Genomic DNA, 19931 nt, shown 5'->3' with positions numbered 1-19931 from the left:
TTGCCTTCTGTGATGGTGGTAAACCATGGCTGCAAAGGAGAAGAAACGTTCAACTGGTGCCGATGATGGCAAAGTGGTGTTGAATCTCACAAAGAGCAGCTTGATCAGGGGCTATGAGTCCAGCGAGGAAAGCTCCTCCAGAAAATCTATCTGTAGTCTTTTTCTGGGGTCCTCCAGAAAGTGAAGGGTCTCCAACTCTGCTTCGCTGTGGCTGGGCAACATCTCTCTGCCCAACTGGCTTTCAGTTCCTGTTGTTGGGATTGGAAACAGTAGATGCAAACAGGGAAACAACGTTGTTATGAATTTACATTAAATTCAAGGATTTTTAATATCATAAAAATATTTAAAAATGTGACATGAAACTAGCCACTCATTTATTTTTTAATTGATTAATATTCATTTTTGATGATTAATTCATGAAATTGCAGTTTAACCTTAAGCCACTGAAGTGAGAGTAGTTTACCCATACCCTGGCCAGAGAACATGAAGAAATTGTCCTCATTCTCTTCAGTGGTGTTTGATGAGGCAGTCTCACTTTCTGACCCAAGGCCAAGCTCTTCAGCTGAGTGCAGAAACAGGTGATGTATCCAGAGGTGGACAACCCGGCTTCAGAAAGTAAAAGTCCTGCCACGTTTTTGTTCCACCCATGCACTACACCAATTTAATTAGCACAACTCTTCAGCCGGTGGCACGGAGGTGCAGAGGTTAGCGCGGTCGCCTCACAGCAAGAAGGTCCTGGGTTCGAGCCCCGGGGTAGTCCAACCTTGGTGGGTCGTCCCGGGTTGTCCTCTGTGTGGAGTTTTCATGTTCTCCCCGTGTCTGCGTGGGTTTCCTCCAGGTGCGCCGGTTTCCTCCCACAGTCCAAAGACATGTAGCTCAGGTGAATCAGCTGTACTAAATTGTCCCTAGGTATGAATGTGTGTGTGTCGGCCCGGTGTGATGGCCTGGCGGCCTGTCCAGGTTGTCTCCCCGCCTGCCACCCAATGACTGCTGGGATAGACTCCAGCATCCCCGTGGCCCTGAGAGCAGGATAAGCTATTCGGATAATGGACTGTGGGAGGAACTGGTGTCTTTAGTTGCTGGTTGGTCAAGTCAAGAGTATTTCCGCATATTTTGGTCTGCCAGAAGCATTCCATAGGGTTGAACACTTTTCCATGAATGATTCAGCCTGGAGAGAGAGCCGAATTGTCTTTAATTGCCTTTTTGGCATCAGTGGTTGAAACCAAACTCAGTGTGTGAGTGGAACACCTGACATGAAGTGGTAGAATGATAGCACACTCTGACACTTTCTTCTCCCGCTGGATCTATTATTACAAATGAAAGATACTGTTCCTGCTCATCTGTCTCATTCTGTTCCTCTGAAACGACTGTGATATTGAACTCTCGAAATGCTTTTGAGAAGTTTGATGCATGGTCAGTTACAGTAGCCACAATAGTGTCAGTTGTGAGTCCACTGGGCAGCACGGTGGCGCAGTGGTTAGCGCTGTCGCCTCACAGCAAGGAGGTCTTGGGTTCGAACCCTGGGGTAGTCCAACCTTGGGGGTCATCCTCTGTGTGGAGCTTGCATTTTCTCCCCGTGTCTGCAGCGGGTTTTCTCCAGGTGCTCCGGTTTCCCCAACCATCAAAAAGACATGCATGTTTGGGTTAATACTCCTGTCTGTGCCCCGGACCGAGGCATGGCAAGACGAACTGCAGGTGGTCTGCAGGTGCTGCACGGCGGCTGCCCACTGCAACCTAGCTACACAGCTAGGCTGGGTTAAATGCAGAGCGTAATTTCCCTACGGAGATTAATAGAGTATCTCAAAATCAAAGTTAAAAAAAAAAATCAAACTGGATTTCCTCCAGTAGTTCTGCAATGTGACTCCAGGGATGTGGACTGGGAAAACATCTGCAAGCAAGAGCAGTCGATTCATGTTCTGGCATGTTGGTATTCAATGAACAGTGACTCCCACATTAAAACTTGTTTTTTTTAGTTGACCAGATACCTGTAATGGTGCAAATATGTTGTATGCACTTAAGTCTCTCCTTCAAATTTGCTGTTGTATTATTGAAGTCATCAATTCTTCTCTCAAGTGTCCTACTGGACATAACTTTAGCACCTTGGCAAAGTCCCTGTACCAAGTCTATAAATACTTTATGCTCAACAGTGGCCAACGGGTACACGGCTGTAGTGACAAAGGATGTGATGAAAGAGTCAATTTTATTACGTTTCACTGGACCATGTTCTAAGAGAGTAGTTTGTTTGTATGAGGTCCTGTTTTGTTTTTGTTTTTTTTGCTTTTCCCACTGGCAAATTCCTTTATGTGGTCTTCAAATTCCTTTATTTCGTCAGGGCGTCTTCGTTTCAAGTGGGTTTTAAAATTTGATGTCCCTGCAAGAGAGCCACATACTATGACCTTTTTATTCGTGCACAGCCTCTTCCTTTCCATTTGGGATCTGCTTCCACTATCTGGAAGTATTTCACATCCAGCATTGCACATTTGAGTTTCTTCTTCTGCAGACGTGGCAGATGATGGGCCAGCCTGGCCCGGCTCTGATGGTTCATTGCCACTCATCCCCCGAGATGACCGACTTCTACCTAAAGACACATGTATACAGACACCATTAAACTGATTTGGCCTACCAGCTGCAACTTAAAATCAACAGCGTTCAAAAAACACTAACGACACTAAATAGACATGAAAATAATAGACACTAAAACAGTCGTGTATGTGTTACTTTACAGCATTCAAAAAAAACTAACGACTCACATAATGGGCACTAAAACAATCATTTATGTGTTACTTTAGCATTATCCAGGAATGGAGTGATTCACTTTGAACTGTATGAACTCTCTATAATCCATATTGTAAAACGTTTTGTGCAAAAAGATAAACAACATTTAGCTTTAGAGTAAAGCTCAGAATGAAAGCATTTTAATTGATACATGACTTGCTTTCTTAAAATCTAGGATGAGTATTTTTTTTTTTTTTTTAACCTGAATATTAAGCTGACCATGCCCTGGCATAGCCAACACTGTATATGTTATCCTGATCCTCAAGAGGACTGCAGGCTACTTCCCTGACAACTAGTAAGAACGGCCACATGACATATTAAATGAGGTATCGTAGGCATCTCACACACACACAAATACAAGCTCTTCAAGTATTTCGTTACAAATTACATCTTATTTTGTTCTGTCCAGCAAAATACAAATGACAAAATACTCAAAAGTAATTAAATACGTCTTCTAAATACATTTAATTGACATACTGCCCACCTCCGGTAGTGTGCTGTTATGTGTTGCACTGTGTTATTGTGTTATGTTTTATTTTGTGTTGCAGTGTGTTATGTTTTATGTGTTGTGTGTTGTTTTATGTGTTGTAGTGTGTTTTTGTTTTATTATGTGTCGCAGTGTTATTGTGTTGTTTTATATGTTGCAGTGTGTTATTGTGTTGTTTTATTGTGTTGTAGTGTTAGGTTTTATTGTGTATCCCGGGTGTCCCCCCACCTGCTGCCCTACGACTGCTGGGATAGGCTCCAGCATCCCGCGACCCCGAGTAAGGATCAGTGGTTTGGATAATGGATGGATGGGTGTGTTGTTTTATGTGTTGTAGCGTGTTATGTTTTATTGTGCGTGGTGTGTTTTATGTGTTGTAGTTCATTACGTTTTATTGTGTGGTGCTGTGTTGTAGTGTTATAATGTGTTGCGTTGTAGTGTGTTATTGTAAGGCATAGTGTTATTGTGTATAGCAGTGTGTTATTGTGTGTTATGTGTTATTGTGTATAGCAGTGTGTTGTTTTATTGTGTTTAGCATTGTCATTGTGCGTTATGTTTTATTGTATATAGCAGTATGCTGTTTTATTGTGTTGTAGTGTGTTATTGTGTGTTGTACCATTACTGTGTTACTCTGTGGTGTAGTGTGTTGTGTTTTAGTGTGCTGTTGTGAAGTGTAATGTTTTATTGTGTTTTGTAGTTTCTCATTGTGTTTTAATGTGTTTTAGTGAGTTATTGTGAGGTGTAGTGTGATATTTTGCCGTAGTGTTATTGTGTGGTATGTGTTGCAGTTGTGTTACTGTGTTGTACTGTCTTATTATTGTGTGTTGTAATGTGTTAGTCTGTTGTAGTGTGCTATTGTGTGGTGTAGTGTTTTATTGTGTGTTTTAGTGTGTTATTGTGACGTGTAGTGCATTATTGTGTGATTGTGTTGTATTGTGATATAGTGTGTTGTTGTGTCTGTGTGTTGTAGTTTTTTTATACTAGTGTTTTTGTGTGGTGTTGTGTGCATGTTGTGTTTTACTGTTCATTGCAACCTGTGACTCAGTCAGGGGAAACACATGTGAGTAACACACGGTCTCACAAAGCAGCCCGTCTGCAGAGTTGTGTGCTGGCCCTGTAAGCGGCCTCCGCATTGTGTCTTCTCAGTCCACTTGTGTTTGAGTCAAGTCGTCCGTTTCTAACGCAGAGTCCGCTGGAGTTGCAGGCTGTGCAGGAAAAGTGTCGCGTCGCCAGGAGTCACCCCGGCTTTTAAGCGGTCTGAGCAGAGCTACTGCAGAATAATGGCACCATCGGCTCACCGGGTTTCAGTTTTTCAAAGGGGTTCGAAACCATCGTCAGGAGGAAACCACACCAATGCGAAAACAACCGCTTACATCCTCCACGCGTGGGAACAGACGGGGTGACATCAGACGGGTTAAGAGAGTCACAAAGAAGCCCGTTCCCTTGTTTTCTGTCATCATCATCATCATCATCATCATCATCATCATCGTCGTCGTTGTTGTTGTTGTTGTTGTGATTGCATCATGGTGGGGTGTACTATGTCCATCATTTCCGAAGACAGCCCACATATTCACGGTGGCGTTTTCTGGAAACATTAACCATATTAGAAAAAAGTTCGTTGGTAGCAAACGGGGATCCAGATTGATCCAGATCCATAACAACCCACCCAGGTGGGTGAGACTGGAGCTTCGGTTTGAGGCTGGAGCAAAAAAAGAGGAAACGGTGTCGAGCACAGAAATGTCTCCGGTCCCGTTTTCTTGTGAAATGGACGTTTGCGGTGCGGAAAGCGCCAGGTAAAGAGTATTTGCCTTCACTAAGGAACACATTCATGTCCCGGCTTGATCCCGAGGCCCCGGGCTGTGTTTTCCACACGCGCAGGAATGCGGCGGCGCACATTTAAAAGGAGTGAGTCACAGGGGGAGACGATCGCAACGCATTTTATCACCTCCTCCGCTGGGTTTCACTTCTTTGTGTTATTTATATTGTCCCAACGTATTTGGTGCATTGAGCATGTCTCGGCATTCCTGTGGGGGCAAATGGGGGATTTTAGGGGTAATATTTCAGAAGTGACATCTGGTATCACATGTGGCAAACATGACAACAATGCAGAAGAATACCGGGGGGGGTTGCAGGTTTTATCGGTCACATATACTCAATTTACATGAATTTGCACTGGTAAGCCGTTTACAGCACATTCAATGATATCTGAATGTCTTGTGTCCGGAGGACGGGTGAGAACAAACTAAAGTGATGGCTGAACAATCCTGCAACAGCACAATGAGGCCCGGCAGCTGTAGGTGAACTGAGCCACATATGATGATGAAGACGCTTTATTGTCGCTGTACATACATACAACGAAATTCATCCTCTGCATCTAAGCCATCCTCTGTGCACACACTGGGAGCTGTGGGCAGCTGCAGCACCCGGGGAGCAACCCCAGTTCTTCTTTCCATCGCCTTGCTCAGCGGCACAGGCAGGAGCATTAACCCTAACACGCATGTCTTTTTGATGGTGGGAGGAAACCGGAGCACCGGGAGGAAACCCACCGCAGACACGGGGAGAGCATGCACACTCCACACAGGAAGGAGCCGTGACGACCTGGGGTTCGAACCCAGGGCCTTCTTGCTGTGAGGCAACAATGCTAACCGCTGGGCCACCGTGTTCAGAAACATGACGATGTGAACGCTGAAATAGATAGTTTGGCATCTCTGCCATCAAAATGTATCTCAGTTTCTTCCTACAAGGGTTTTCTATCATTTCAGACACGTTTTCCTTTGATATTTTTGATATTTTGTAAGCGACATTAGACCATATTTAGATCACATTATCATTCAGACGAGGGGTTTTCTTAGCTCTCCCCTAACTGCAGCTATTCATCATGTTGTAATCGTCATACCCATCTTTAGCCACATGATGGCGACAGCGTTCTGCGGTTAGTTGAGTAGTAACGTTTACTCCCAGTAGACAAATGTACTTGTAATATCCCAACAGGCTAAAAATGAAAACACTCGATGTACATGAATAATTTCGTAAATATGATCAAAACATTTTGCTCTTCCTGTACTCAGGCTTAACTTGGAAGTAATCCCAAATTATGAAAGGAAAATGTGAGGAAATATTGGACCAAACTGGTGTTGGATTACATCTTCTCCACATGGACATATTTCTCTCTCGACAAATGTTGCTGTTTTCTGGCATTTATTTGATTCAAACGCCTCATGACTCAAACCGAAACTAGGTTGTGTAATATGGGCGAGTACTCATCCGTATCTGAGAGGTTGAGGTATTTTCCAATAAAACCTTGTTCCAGAGGTAGTCTGCCAAAAAAAACAAAGAAATAAATAAAAAATGTGATTTTCATCATTTACAATGAGAACACCGGTCAGTGATTCATGACAGGATAATGAGTCATGGAGCAAAAAAGCCAGTTTTTAATTTCCGATGATTAACAGGAGTCCGGGGAGCTGTCTAGAGCCATCCACTTTTGTACCGCCGGTGTAAAAAGCGGTGAAAGTGAGTGACAGTGCAAGAAGAGACATTTAAGAAGAGAGGGATGAGGATTTTGCAGGACTTGAGCACTATGTCTTCCTTTGAGTCCCTTGGCTCTAAACGGGCCCCTCTTTTTGTCCCTGGCTGCCACGCCTCCAGGAGCCCCCCTGGCAACCCGTTTTACTGCTGGCAGCTTTATGGAGGATTGCCTCCTGTAAAGCATAGATAGCCATTCACTGTTGCACAAAGTACCAAGGACACAGCGGACAAGCCAGGGGGCGGGGGGGCTGCAACTTTAGGTCTGCAAGTGTGGAAGAGAACACACTTTCCTTTTTAGTTTTTACCCCTCACTGTCACCCGTTTGCTCAGAAGGTGGACAGACTATCACTATTTGTCTTATGTGCAGAAGGGTTAAACCAAAAGTTGAAACAAAACAAGAGCTCAGCATTGCCGAAGGTCTTTACCTGAACACAACGATGGAGGACACCGGGTACCAGCACGTCAGAAGAACAGAGGACGACCTTCTCGCTCTGCTGGTCGACACTATTCAGAGAATTACAGCTATACGACGGTCCAGGGATGGGAAAGGAGAGACGGGACAGGAACTGACCGTGAGCGTAGGAGGGCGAGAGGAGGTTGGTACGGAGGAGAGGATTGTAATCCCACCACGCCATGGGAAGGAGAACGAGGGGATGAGGGAAGGGTTAAAGGGCGCTGAAGCAGACAGGGAGGTAAAACAGAAAGTTGTGGGAGTGATGAGGGAGATGAGTGTTTGTCATTTAGAAAGAGTGACAACCTGGAGAGAGGCGCTGAGAGCAGCTGCCTGCATGTTTGGTCTTCCACCACCAGATGGCAATGATGAGCAATGTCCACCTACAACAAGAGATGTGACAAGAGAGCGTAAGTGCTGCATTTCCCTCTCAACTTTGAATTTAATTTGAAACAAGGTAAACATGTTACAGCTTTATCTCTAATTATCATTTCATTTTTTACATTAGTCAATTCTCTACTTATCTGTTTTCGTTCAGATAATTCAGAATCTAAAGTTGGGTTTTGTGCAGACCCCTTCGGCAACACTCTTCAGAGCGTTGCAGATGACATAGAAGACATTATGGACAGACTGAACACCATCATTACCAAGTTGGGTGCGGAAGTCATCACGCTGTGTGCAAGCGAGGCCTCAACCGTGGATGCAGACACGTCACCGAACACGAAACAAGGCGAGATGTTGGTACTTCAGGGTGACCCCGTCCACAGCCCTGGCGGATGTGACTGTGGACATACCCAGGGTGCTGATGATGGAGACACTATAAAGCATACAAAGCCCACAGACACTCGCGTGTCAGTGGAAACTGAGAGAACATCCACTTCCATATCAGGCGGTCCTGACTGCAGTGATGTTGGGGTCAAAGGTCAAAAGACCAATACCAGGGATACCAGGCGTACATCGCCAGAGACCCTGACAGATTTTGCAAAGGAGACAGAAAAGGGCAAACAGTTAGAAGATGATGAAGTCAAAGACGAGAAGAATTCTGAATGGATTACAGTTGGGTATGTTAAAATAAATATATTAACACCTTTAATTGTTCTTGATACTTTTCAGAAAAATGCTGCTCAAAGGGAACTCAGTAACATCTCCATAGCAGTTATCGATAATACGTCTCCTCCACTCCCACCTCATTTTGCAGTGAGGATAATACACATCATACAACTGATATATTGATATTTATTATATGATACATAAACTATTATCATTTATAATTAACATGTTGATGATAAATGTATTTATATTAAAGTTCCATGATTGTGGAAAGTAAAATGTTGATAACTTCAGCAACCAGTTCTTAAACTCTGGCTATAAAGACCAGAAGTCGCCCATAGTTATTACCTCAGATGGATTTATAACACGGTGGAACATGCGCATGCCTCCTCGGTACAGAGCCTCCTCTTCGTCCGCTAAAGCTTGAAGACATGACTTGATTCCTTCATCTCATTCCTCCTGTTCACCCATACGGAAACAAATCGCCTGAACAAGGTGCGTTTGTTTCGATCCCCGAGACCCGCTAGAGCTGACGCTTCATACGGCTCACTGTCGGGTCAGTGCCCAAATCTGTTCAAAGACAACAAAAAAAAACAACAAAACAGCCAGAATGCACAGCAGGACCGTCAACATCAGCTTTCTGCAAGGAAGATAACGACAGAAATCTCAAATCATCAGCAACAAAATTGTGACGGTAATAATAAAAAAATAAGAACAACAATAATACAAGTACTAATAATAGTATACTGCTACTACTACAACGAAAGAAGACAATAACAGTAATATTGATAATGCTACAAATAATACTAGTAATAGTAATAATAGTAATAGTAAGACAAGTAACTAGTATGGTCCATGTTGTTTGTGTATCTACTGTAGATAACACTTGTTTATTTGTACGTATATCTATAATATCGGTTTTTGTGCATCTAGATAATTGTGTGTACCTCAATAACACTATTTTCTAGCACATTGTGTCTATGTATAGACACACACACATACATATATATATATATACACACACACACACACACACACACACACACACACACACACACACGTATATACTGCACTTATCCAGAGGGATAACACTTGTTATCCCTCTGGATAAATGCAAGTTTGCCCATTAAGTATAACTGTGTCCTATCATATTGCTGTATGTCCCTCAGGCTCACAGGTCAGCAGAAGGAGGGGCGGTTCGACATACACGGTGTGTGCTTCGTCACGGCTCCGGCAGCCACGGTGAAGGTCATGACCTGTGAGGTGGCCGACGCCCTGAGCTCCATGGTGGTGACTGGCTCAGAGGAGCTAGTCAGCAGAGTGATCAGGATCAAAGTTCAAGATGGAACCCGCCTTCAGTTCCCAGTGACCGTCATCGTGCCCTTCCTGGCCCGTTACCGCGGCAATTACAGGGATGTAGTGGTGAAGGTGGTGGACAGGGAGCGGAGGGTGAACTACATCACCCCTGTATCAACAGAGGGCACCTATGGAGGGCAGAGGGTAAAGAGATCTATCACAGAGTGATATACATAAGCTAATAGGTTATTTATATATGTGACTGTGATCAACTCTAATGGTAACGGTGAACCAAAGCTATTCATCAAATTCAATCAATCTCAATCAATCAATTAAACTTTATATGGCAAATTTTGCACATTGAAATGCAATGTACTTCACAAAGAGTAAAAGTGTACAGTTGGGGGTGTCCGGGTAGCGTAGCGGTCTATTCCATTGCCTACCAACACGGGGATCGCCGGTTCGAGTCCCCGTGTTACCTCCAGCTTGGTGTCCTGGTCACTGCACTAGCGCCTCCTCTGGTCGGTCGGGATGCCTGTTCAGGGGAGAGGGGGAACTGGGGGGAATAGCGTGGTCCTCCCATGCACTAAGTCCCCCTGGTGAAATTCCCCACTTTCAGATGAAAAGAAGCAGCTGGCGACTCCACATGTATCGGAGGAGGCATGTGGTAGTCTGCAGCCCTCCCCGGATTGGCAGAGGGGGGTGGAGCAGCGACCAGGAAGACTTGGAAAAATAGGGTAATTGGCCAAGTGCAATTGGGGAGAAAAAGTGTGAAAAATCAAAAATGAAAATACAAAGTGTACAGTTAAAAGAAGGTAATGATAAAGAAGGAAACAGACAACATGAATAAGTAAATAAATAAAAATGGGTTTATCTTGTAAAATACATGTTGGTATCGGGGAACGCAGTAATGTGAGTTTAACTGATCGAAAATGATTGTGTCATGAGAGAATGTTCACGCAAACTGTCACGATCAGCAACAACTCCAGCACTTCTTTAAAATAAAGTGACGTTTATTCTCGAGATCGCCTTCGTTTTGTTCGCTCCACATCTCTGCAATGTTGTCCAGATTAAAAGCCCATATCTGTGTGTATTATGTATGTGTGTGTGTGTTTCTGTGTCTATGTGTGCATGTGTGTGTGTGTTAGGGTTCATTTGCGGAGGTGAGGGTGTACTCCTTGGGCATCTTTGCCGTGGTCTCTTGCTTGCGGGCAGAAAACTACACCGTTCCCAGGAACGGTCTGTCTCTTAAACTCCCCATGGACCCCCGTGTGTGTTTGGACTACCTTCCCGGATCCTTCACTGCGCCCGTGGTGGCCCGGGCCGTGGTAAGACATGACTTACATACGTCTTAATGGATTCACTAACCAGATCGACCAGCTGCACAAGTCGCCGTGTGCTGAATTCAAATCATGTGCGTCATCTTAGGTGGTCTGATAGATGGGCTAGCTCAATTCAAAATCAACATCACAACACAAATGTACAATAGTCACGTTGCAAATGATGCATGGTATGCATCTGACAAATAATATAATTTAGTCTGATTTAATGACTACAACTTGTCTTACTTCCGCCTCTAAAATCACCCGAATCATTAGAGTAATAAATTCTTTACAAATATGGCTTTGAAAAGTTTAAAGCAGCATATTTATGTGTATAACTCCCTTTTTATTCTTTAATACTGCAATACATTTTATTGCAACAGTACTTGTTAGAAAAATCTTGATCTCAAAATCAAAATATTTTTGAGAACACAACACAGTAATGGGAATACTTCAGAGTAACATACACACAAAATAAAATTATGTGGAATTTTTTATTTTTATTTTCTAGGTCTGACTGAGCCTGGTGCATTACACTACATGTCGAAAGCCGTGTCTCAAACTGTAGGCGAAGTTAATTTATCTCAATCTCGCCTTGATTTGCAGATTTGAAAACGACAGAAAAAGGTCTCCAGAACATCCGAGAAAGGGACAAGATGAACTCTGTCTTTCCATTTATCTTTTTAAGGAATAGCTTAGCAGGTCAGCACTGAGGATGCACAAGCCAGTGCATTCTTAGTGCCGGTCCCAAGCTTGGATAAATGGGGAGAGCTGCATCAGGAAGGGCATCCAGCGTAAACTCTTTGCCAAATCAAATATGCGTATCGTAAGTCAGATTTCCATATCGGATCGGTCGAGGCCCGGGTTACCAACGACCGCCACCGGTACTGTTGGCCAGCAGGGTGCCGGTGGAAACTATGTTACTGTTGGGCAAAGGAGAAGGGCAGGGGGAAGACATGTCCAGAGGCAGCAGGAGAGGAGGAAGGGTAGGAGTGTGGAAGCGAGAGTCGGAACCTTGAATGTTGGCACTATGACTGGTAAAGGAAGAGAGCTGGCTGATATGATGAAAAGAATAAAGGTAGGTATACTGTGTGCAAGAGACCAGGTGGAAGGGGAGTAAGGCCAGGAGCATCGGAGGTGGGTTCAAACTCTTCTACCATGGTGCAAATGGGAGGAGAAATGGCTGTGGTGAATACATATTTCAAGAAGAGGGAGGAACACAGGGTGACACATAAGACTGGAGGGAAGTGCACACAGGTGGAATATATCTTATGTTGAAGGCACGTTCTGAAAGGGATTGGAGACTGCAAGCTGGTGGCAGGGTAGAATGTAGCTAGGTAGCATCAGATGCTGGTATGTAGGATGACTTTGGAGACCAAGAAGAGGAAGAGAGTGAAGGCAGAGCCAAGGATCAAATGATGGAAGTTGAAGAGGGAAGACTGTTGTGTGGAGTTCAGGGAGGAGTTAAAACAGGCACTGGGTGGTAGTGAAGTTACCAGATGGCTGGACAACCACTGCAGAAATAGAGAGGGGGACAGCTAGGAAGGTACTTGGTGTGTCATCAGGACAGAGGAAGGAAGACAAAGAGACTTGGTGGTGGAATGAGGAAGTACAGAAAAGTATTCAGAGGAAAATATTGGCAAAGAAGAAGTGGGATAGGCAGAGAGATGAAGAAAGTAGACAGAAGTACAAGGAGATGCAGTGTAAAATGAAGAGAGAGGTGGCAAAGGCAAAGGAAAAGGCGTATGGTGAGTTGTATGAGAGGTTAGACACTAAGGAAGGAGAAAAGGATTTGAACCGATTGGCTAGACAGAGGGACCGAGCTGGGAAGGATGTGTAGCAGGTAAGGGTGATCAAGGATAGAGATGGAAATGTGCTGACAAGTGAGGAGAGTGTGCTGAGAAGGTGGAAGGAGTACTTTGAGGGGTTGATGAATGAAGAAAATGAGAGAGAGAGAGAAGGTTGGATGATGTGGGGATCAGGACGTGCGGTTGATTAGAATCTAGATAAGTATTGCTCGAATGTCTCAATTTGGTGGATATGCCTGTATCTGACCATAAAGCTATAATTTTCAAAGTCCCACTACAGCTCACTGCTCCTAGTCATTATCCTAAAACACACTCTCGCATTCTTAACGGTGGCTCTGCAGTTAAACTCTGTGATGCTTTTAATTCATCATTCTTTAATCCCTCTTTATCCCCCCTCAATCCAGATGCACTATTAAATTCATTCAATGATCAGTGCCGATCCATCCTCGACCAAATTGCACCATTTAAAACTAGGAAACAAAAATTAAATAACCTCCCCTGGCTGAATGATCACACCCATGCCCTTAGAAGACTGTAGAAATACAGAGCAACAATTGAAGGCCAGCAAGTCCGAATTAACACATAACACCCTTAAAAACCAAATGTTGATTTACCAGAAGGCAGTTAAGGATGCGAGATCAGTACGCTGATCTCGCATCTGAACTCATATTGAGAATCAACCACAATCCTAAAGTTCTCTTCGGGGTAATTGATTCTGTCATTAATGGTCCCTCCACTTCTCTTTCTGAACCTGATGTTGAGTTGTCCGAAAAAGTTCTCACTCATTTTGTAAAAAAGGTGGAGAATATTAGGTCCCAAATCCAGCCAGGCTCTTTTCATTCCATTCCCCATGTTAATTCCGCCTCTTTCACCCAATTTCAGCCAATTACATTTTCAGTGTTGGAGACTACAGTCTCCAATATGAGCTCCTCCTCCTGCATCCTAGAGATCATTCCCACTAAGCTACTGAAGGAGGTATTTTCTTCTATCAGCCCCATTATTCTTCAATTTCTTAATAATTCTCTGGCCTCCGGTTCCTTTCCAGACAGTTTTAAGCATGCCATCATTCACCCATTGCTGAAGAAACCTAATTTAGACCCCCTGTCCCAAAGTAACTACAGGCCAATCTCCAAATTGTCTTTTTTATCTAAGGTTCTGAAGAGAGTAATTTCTTCTCAGTTGATTTCTTTTATGAACACCAATACTGTTTTTAATAGTTTCAAGTCTGGTTTTAGAGCACTTCATAGTACTGAGACAGCTCTAGTTAAGGTCACTAATGATCTACTGCTGAATGCAGACAGAGGTAACTGCTCGATTTTAGTTACTTTGGACTTAAGCGCTGCCTTTGACACGGTTGATCACAACATCCTCTTACATCAGTTAGAGACTTGGGTTGGCATCAATGGCTCGGCTCTTAACTTATTACGCTCTTACCTCACCAACAGATCATTTTCTGTTGTTCTGGGTAACCCTACCTCCTCAGTGGCTCAGTTGAGTTGTGGTGTCCCTTAAGGCTCAGTTCTTGGCCCCCTTCTCTTCTCTATATACATGCTGCCACTTGGCCAGGTCATTCAAAATCACGACGTGCTCTCCCATTTTTATGCTGACGACACTCAGTTATACGTGCCACTAAAACCCACAGATCCGATTGCCTATTAAATCTTACAACTTACCTCACTGACAGTAAATTCTGGATGTCCAATAATTTTCTTAAATTTAATGATGGTAAGTCCGATGTCATTCTGTTCAGTCTTGAAAATTACATCAGTCCATTTGCTACTAATCTTGGTGGTCTGTCAGGTAATCTTAAACAGGCTGCTAGGAATCTTGGGGTAATATTTGATGCTAACCTCAGTTTTGACAATCAAATTAAACATGTTGTTCAGTCATGCTTTTTCCAACTCAAGCTAATCTCCAAAATTAGGTCATTTTTATCAATTGCCGATTTGCAAAAAGTTGTACATGCTTTTATCTTTTCTCGGCTCGACTACTGTAATGCACTTTATTCTGGTATCAGCAAGGGCTCACTCCACCATCTGCAGTTGGTACAGAATGCTGCTGCTCGGCTCATTACAGGGACAAGGAGGCATGGCCATATCACTCCTGTGCTTGCCTCTCTACACTGGCACCGTTACATTTCGAATTGATTTTAAAATGTTACTGCTCACTTTTAAGGCTTTAAATCATCTTGCTCCTTTATACATTTGTGATTTATTGACTTGGTATGCCCATCTTTTCCTGTCCTCTGCATCTTCCTCTGTCACACCAGCCACCTGCATGTTCTCTCTCACCACATCCATAAACCTCCTCTTTGGCCTTCCTCTTTTCCTCTTCCCTGGCAGCTCCATATTCAGCACCCTTCTCCCAATATACCCAGCATCTCTCCTCCACACATGTCCAAGCCATCTCAATCTTGTCTCTCTTGCTTTGTCTCCAAACCGTCCAACCTGAGCTGTCCCTCTAATATAATCGTCCCTAACCCTACCTTTCTTTGTCACTCCAAATGCAAATCTTAGCATCTTCAACTCTGCCACCTCCAGCTCCACCTCCTGTCTTTTCGTCACTGCCACTGTCTCCAAACCATATAACATAGCTGGTCTCACAACCATCTTGTAAACCTTCCCTTTAACTCTTGCTGGTACCCCTCTGTTGCAAATCACTCCTGATACTCTTCTCCACCCACTCCACCCCAAACCACCCTGCCTGCCCCCCGTTACTTTGTACAGTTGACCCCAAGTATCTAAACTCATACATACGCCTTCATCACCTCTACTCCTTACATCCTCACCAATCCACTGTCCTCCCTTCACTGTGGCGACCCCTAACGGGAGCAGCCAAAAGTAGTAGTAGTAGTAGTAGTAGTAGAAGCTTAGTAGGTCAGCAGTTCTCAATAAGGTCCTCAGGTTTTGTCAGTACTGCTGGTTTTCTTTTCTACCAATCAGGGAGGTTTTAGACCTCGAACGTCACTTCCACTTCCTGGACAATAAATACTTTTTTTTTAAATTTCCCCCCTTTTTCTCCCCAGTTGTACCTGGCCAATCACCCCGATCTCTGAACCGTCCCGATCATAAATTCCTGACCATCAATGTTACTCGTGTTTATTTTTCACCCTTTATATAAGTCTTATAGGCTTACATTAAGGATTTGATTTGCAGTCAAAAAAAACAAAACCAACAAAAAAAATTATACAACATGTTGACTCATTTGACTTTGGGTAGGACAGACAAAGCTTTGTATATTTAAAATCTTTATATAAACTCATTTTATAAAATATTGATGAGAAGATAAGTGAGGACGAGGGTGAGAGAGAGAGAGAGAGAGAGAGAGAGAGAGAGAGAAAGAGACAGCGATACAGAGACAGAGCGACAGACAGAGACAGTGTGTCAAAATGGCAAAACACAAACTGAAGTAGGTAGCCAGAAAACAAGAACTGTAAGAATTCACAGACCTTAGTTTGGATGTTTGTGGCGATGAAGAAAAATGAGCGGCCGTGTTTCCTATTTGCATCGACTTCCTCCGTTTACGTTTCTGGTAATAGAAGAAGCGAGTCTGAATGTCCACCAACAAGAAAAAAATCTCAGCAAACTATTTAGCTAATCTCATGTCACAAATAGACACCACCATTTCTGTGTTTACAACATGTCAGGACTTTTTTATGACACAAACAAGTCTATAAACAAGACATTTCCTCAAAGAAGAAGTAGAAGAAGAGGAGAAAGAAGAAGACGACGACAGTATGTCACCTTTCATATATAAAGTGTAGTTCAATTGCTTAAAGTATACAAGTGCACAACAGTTAAAACAGATACAATCACACAATAAGTAAAATGTTTTAAAAAAGTGAAAAATAAGACAATACAAAGTCAGTACAAAATGTGTAATAACACAATGAGACAATGTCAAAATTAGATGTAAGCAGATGGTGGTATGAATAAAAGCTTTCCAAACTCATTGAAAACAATGTTAAATATAAGTTTGCTTAAAAATTCCCACTGGCTGTCGCCGTAATATCCCAGCAGCTACCTGGGAAAATCTGATGGTTATCTGCTCATCTACTTCAGATCCAGCCTGTGGATGCCAACCTACTGACTGCCCTCAAGTCCAGAAACGATGCATACCAGCTGGTGGTCTCCACCAGCCCACTTCTCTACCTCATCCACCCCTGTTCCCAGCCCCTCCGCCGACCCCTCACCCTCACCCTCCCATGTCCTCCCGACCCAGTAAAGAGGAACGCGAGACGGGTGGACGAATCCGAACACTCCACCAACAGGCCCATCAGTGCTGCTCAGCAATGGGATCAACCTGCCCTGCATAGAGCAAGGTGAATGGGACACGCCCGCCACCTTCCTGTTTGAGCTTTATTTCCGCAAACAAGCACCTACAGGCTGTATGACTTGTGTCTCACTTACACTGGAAGGCCAACTTTGGTTGTTTTTCTGCCTTGCTTTTCTTGGCATTTTTTCCTTAGTGTCTTTTATCCCACTAGCAAAGTCTTGCAGAAGTCTGCGCCCAAAGCACACTCTGGAAATCTACATGAAGGTCCACATGAGGCCTCTTGCAGACTTGACGAATTGTAGACTTGGACCATCTGAGCCATGGTGCTCACATTAAATCTGCATGTCTGTGGGGAAGTTTGGACATTTGGATTCAGCCAAATGAACAGCAGAAAATAGGGCAGAGTCGGAGGGCCATTACACATTCATTTACTGTCTATACCCCGCGGCCTGAGCTTATTCCAAGCAGGTATCATGAGGAAGGAAGGGAGACACCTTAAATGGGTTGTCAGTCCATCACAGGGTCTACATATACACATCATCCCCTCTACTCTGGACAATGTGAAGTCTCCGGTGCCTTTAGACTGTGGAGGGAAACCCACACAAACATTAAGTCTTGACAGTGCAGTTATTATTTGAAAAAGTACTGCTGTAGCTGAAAATACTATAGTTCAGATACCTTTTAGCAAGGCACTTATCCACAAATTGCTGTTAAGTACTTACCTGTAGGAGACTAGATGTATGGCTGTGGGGAGCTTTAAGGTGTGGATGTGTCTGGTTGCATTTGCACTTCCACACTGGATGTAGGAGAGGACGCGCACAAAGACATCCATATTACAATATCTTGTAAAGTTTAAAGGGGTGTGCCGCTATTTCTGAAGGTATCTCTCCTTTATCTAACCACAAAGTATTATAACTTTCAGTATTTAAAGCTCCCTGTGAGGAGTTTCATCCAATCTAACTTGTTAAGATCACATAAAAAAAGCAGATTGGTACTTAATACTTAAAATACATAATATTTTATTGAAATGCAAATATTTTATTAAGTATGGATTTTTGTTTTTCATCCTCTACATCAGGATGCCGAGTGCCTCCATAAAGCCTGCTGGGGAGAAGTCCAACGAGCTGCTGGTTCTCCTTGGCTACAGAGACAAACAGTGGGGCATCCTGGAGAAAGTCACTGTGAGGAACCTGCAAAATGGACTGGTGTCCTTTGAGCTAACGGAGAACTTTGAAAGGTTCGAAAGATAATTTCCATTACCATAATGTGCATGTTTTAGAATTTTTAGCTTTATTGATGATATTCTTTTTTTTTCACCTTGCATGCGATAGTCCAAATTTTTACAATCCCCGTGTTCAGAGGTTGTCCTTAGGTGTGTATCATACTGCATTACACCAAGTTAAATTTCTGACATATGTTAATGACAATCCTACCATCTCATGGTAGGATTGTGTCTGCCATTGTTGCTAGACCGCCCAACAGCACTCAAAAGATCCAAATCAATCCATAAATGAGAGAACAATCGTTTGTATGTATAAATGTGTTTTTACACACACACAGGATTTTTTAACCCTGAAGTTTGTCTCGCAGACCAGTGTAGAACCTGGGTAACCCCTGAATTTAGACACCAACTGGCTAACACTGATGTCTTTGCAAGCTTGGGTGATTGCTCGTTACCATCAGGCTTTGGAGCTGTCTGTCAGACAAACTTCAGAGCTAACAAATTCACGGGTGTGTAAGAACAAATCTGTACATACGAACGATTGACCAATGAGGCACACTGAGTACAAATACAAAAATGGGCCAATGAAAACCGTCACTGCCAAGGCAACTCTGCAATATCCAGTAAGATTATTGGCAAAGTTTCAGCCCTAAAAAGGTCAGAGTACATGCTGCAATGTAAGGTAGAAACATCCAGAACAGAAGCACAGACAGTAGAGACAGACCCAGGATCAGGATCTGAGAGGACTGGTGAGTCCTGGCAGTGGTGTCCTGGAGGATCCGTGGGGAGGAAGCTGCAGGTCTGCCGTTGGTTTGTCCAGTATGTCCGCACACTGGAACAACGGACCAACTCTTTACCCTTGCGGAAGTGCTGAGGGAGGCATGGGAGTTTGACCAGCCAGTCTACATGTGTTTTGTGGACTTGGAGAAGGCTTACGACTGTGTACTCCGGGGAACTCTGTGGGGGGAACTGCGGGAGTATGAGGTACCAGGGCATTTGCTACAAGCTAGGGCTGACGATATATCGCCAAACTATCGAAATCGTGACATGGACACATGCGATAACAACATCGCAAAGTCTGCGATATCTACACCTGTTCTCTGCATGCATGCAAATGCATTTTCCTAGGCCTACTGCCAATCACAAGATCCCTTACACGTATGCAATTGATGCGTGGGTGGTAGCTTATATGTATGTCATTTCGCTAGCTTGATCTGCAGGAGAAAGTTAACCTAAATTCCTGTCAGTTTGTTAGCAAGTAGGCTTAGCTACATTTTAACAAATTGAGTGGTGACGAAGAAAACGTTGCGTGACGAGCAACAAAGCCTCATGACCACCTTTGGGACCCTCTGGGGCCGGAAGAGATGGTTGAAACTTCCGTTTGGTGTGTCAGTAGCTCCAGAGGTCTACCAGAGGAAACAGCATGAGCTATTGGAAGGGCTTGAGGGAGTGGAGCCTATAGCTGATGACATCCTCATCATTGGTTGTGGCGACAGTGAGGAACGACAAGCTGGTAGCCCTTCTGGACCACTGTCAACAAGTGAAACTGCGGCTCAGTGTCACGAAGCTTCAGTTTAGAGTGTCTGAAGTGTGGTTCCATGGCCACATCCTGTCGGCTGCAGATCTAAAAGCTGACCCGGAGAAAGTCAAAGCGGTTTTGGACATGCAAGCCCCATCCGACGTCAAGGGTGAGCAGAGACTCATCGAATTCATCACGTAC

At 43.7% G+C, this 19931-nt stretch overlaps 1 protein-coding gene across 1 annotated transcript in view; it reads left to right on the top strand.

Annotated features, from left to right (window-relative positions):
* Positions 1 to 7224: 7224 nt before the first annotated feature.
* The window catches only part of dthd1 (death domain containing 1), a 40634-nt gene continuing 27927 nt past the window's right edge, over positions 7225 to 19931 (top strand). The window contains exons 1-7 of the mRNA XM_056300207.1: positions 7225 to 7387; positions 7469 to 7648; positions 7777 to 8299; positions 9458 to 9788; positions 10733 to 10912; positions 16776 to 17035; positions 18077 to 18226. Coding sequence (XP_056156182.1) covers positions 7225 to 7387; positions 7469 to 7648; positions 7777 to 8299; positions 9458 to 9788; positions 10733 to 10912; positions 16776 to 17035; positions 18077 to 18226 — 1787 coding nt within the window. The remainder of the gene's footprint in view (positions 7388 to 7468; positions 7649 to 7776; positions 8300 to 9457; positions 9789 to 10732; positions 10913 to 16775; positions 17036 to 18076; positions 18227 to 19931) is intronic.

The sequence above is a fragment of the Lampris incognitus genome, chromosome 20 (genome assembly GCF_029633865.1).
Source record: "Lampris incognitus isolate fLamInc1 chromosome 20, fLamInc1.hap2, whole genome shotgun sequence".
Classification (NCBI taxonomy): Eukaryota; Metazoa; Chordata; class Actinopteri; order Lampriformes; family Lampridae; genus Lampris; species Lampris incognitus.
The sequence above is the reverse complement of the archived record's forward strand: the minus strand, read 5'-3'. Positions and strand labels throughout refer to the sequence as shown.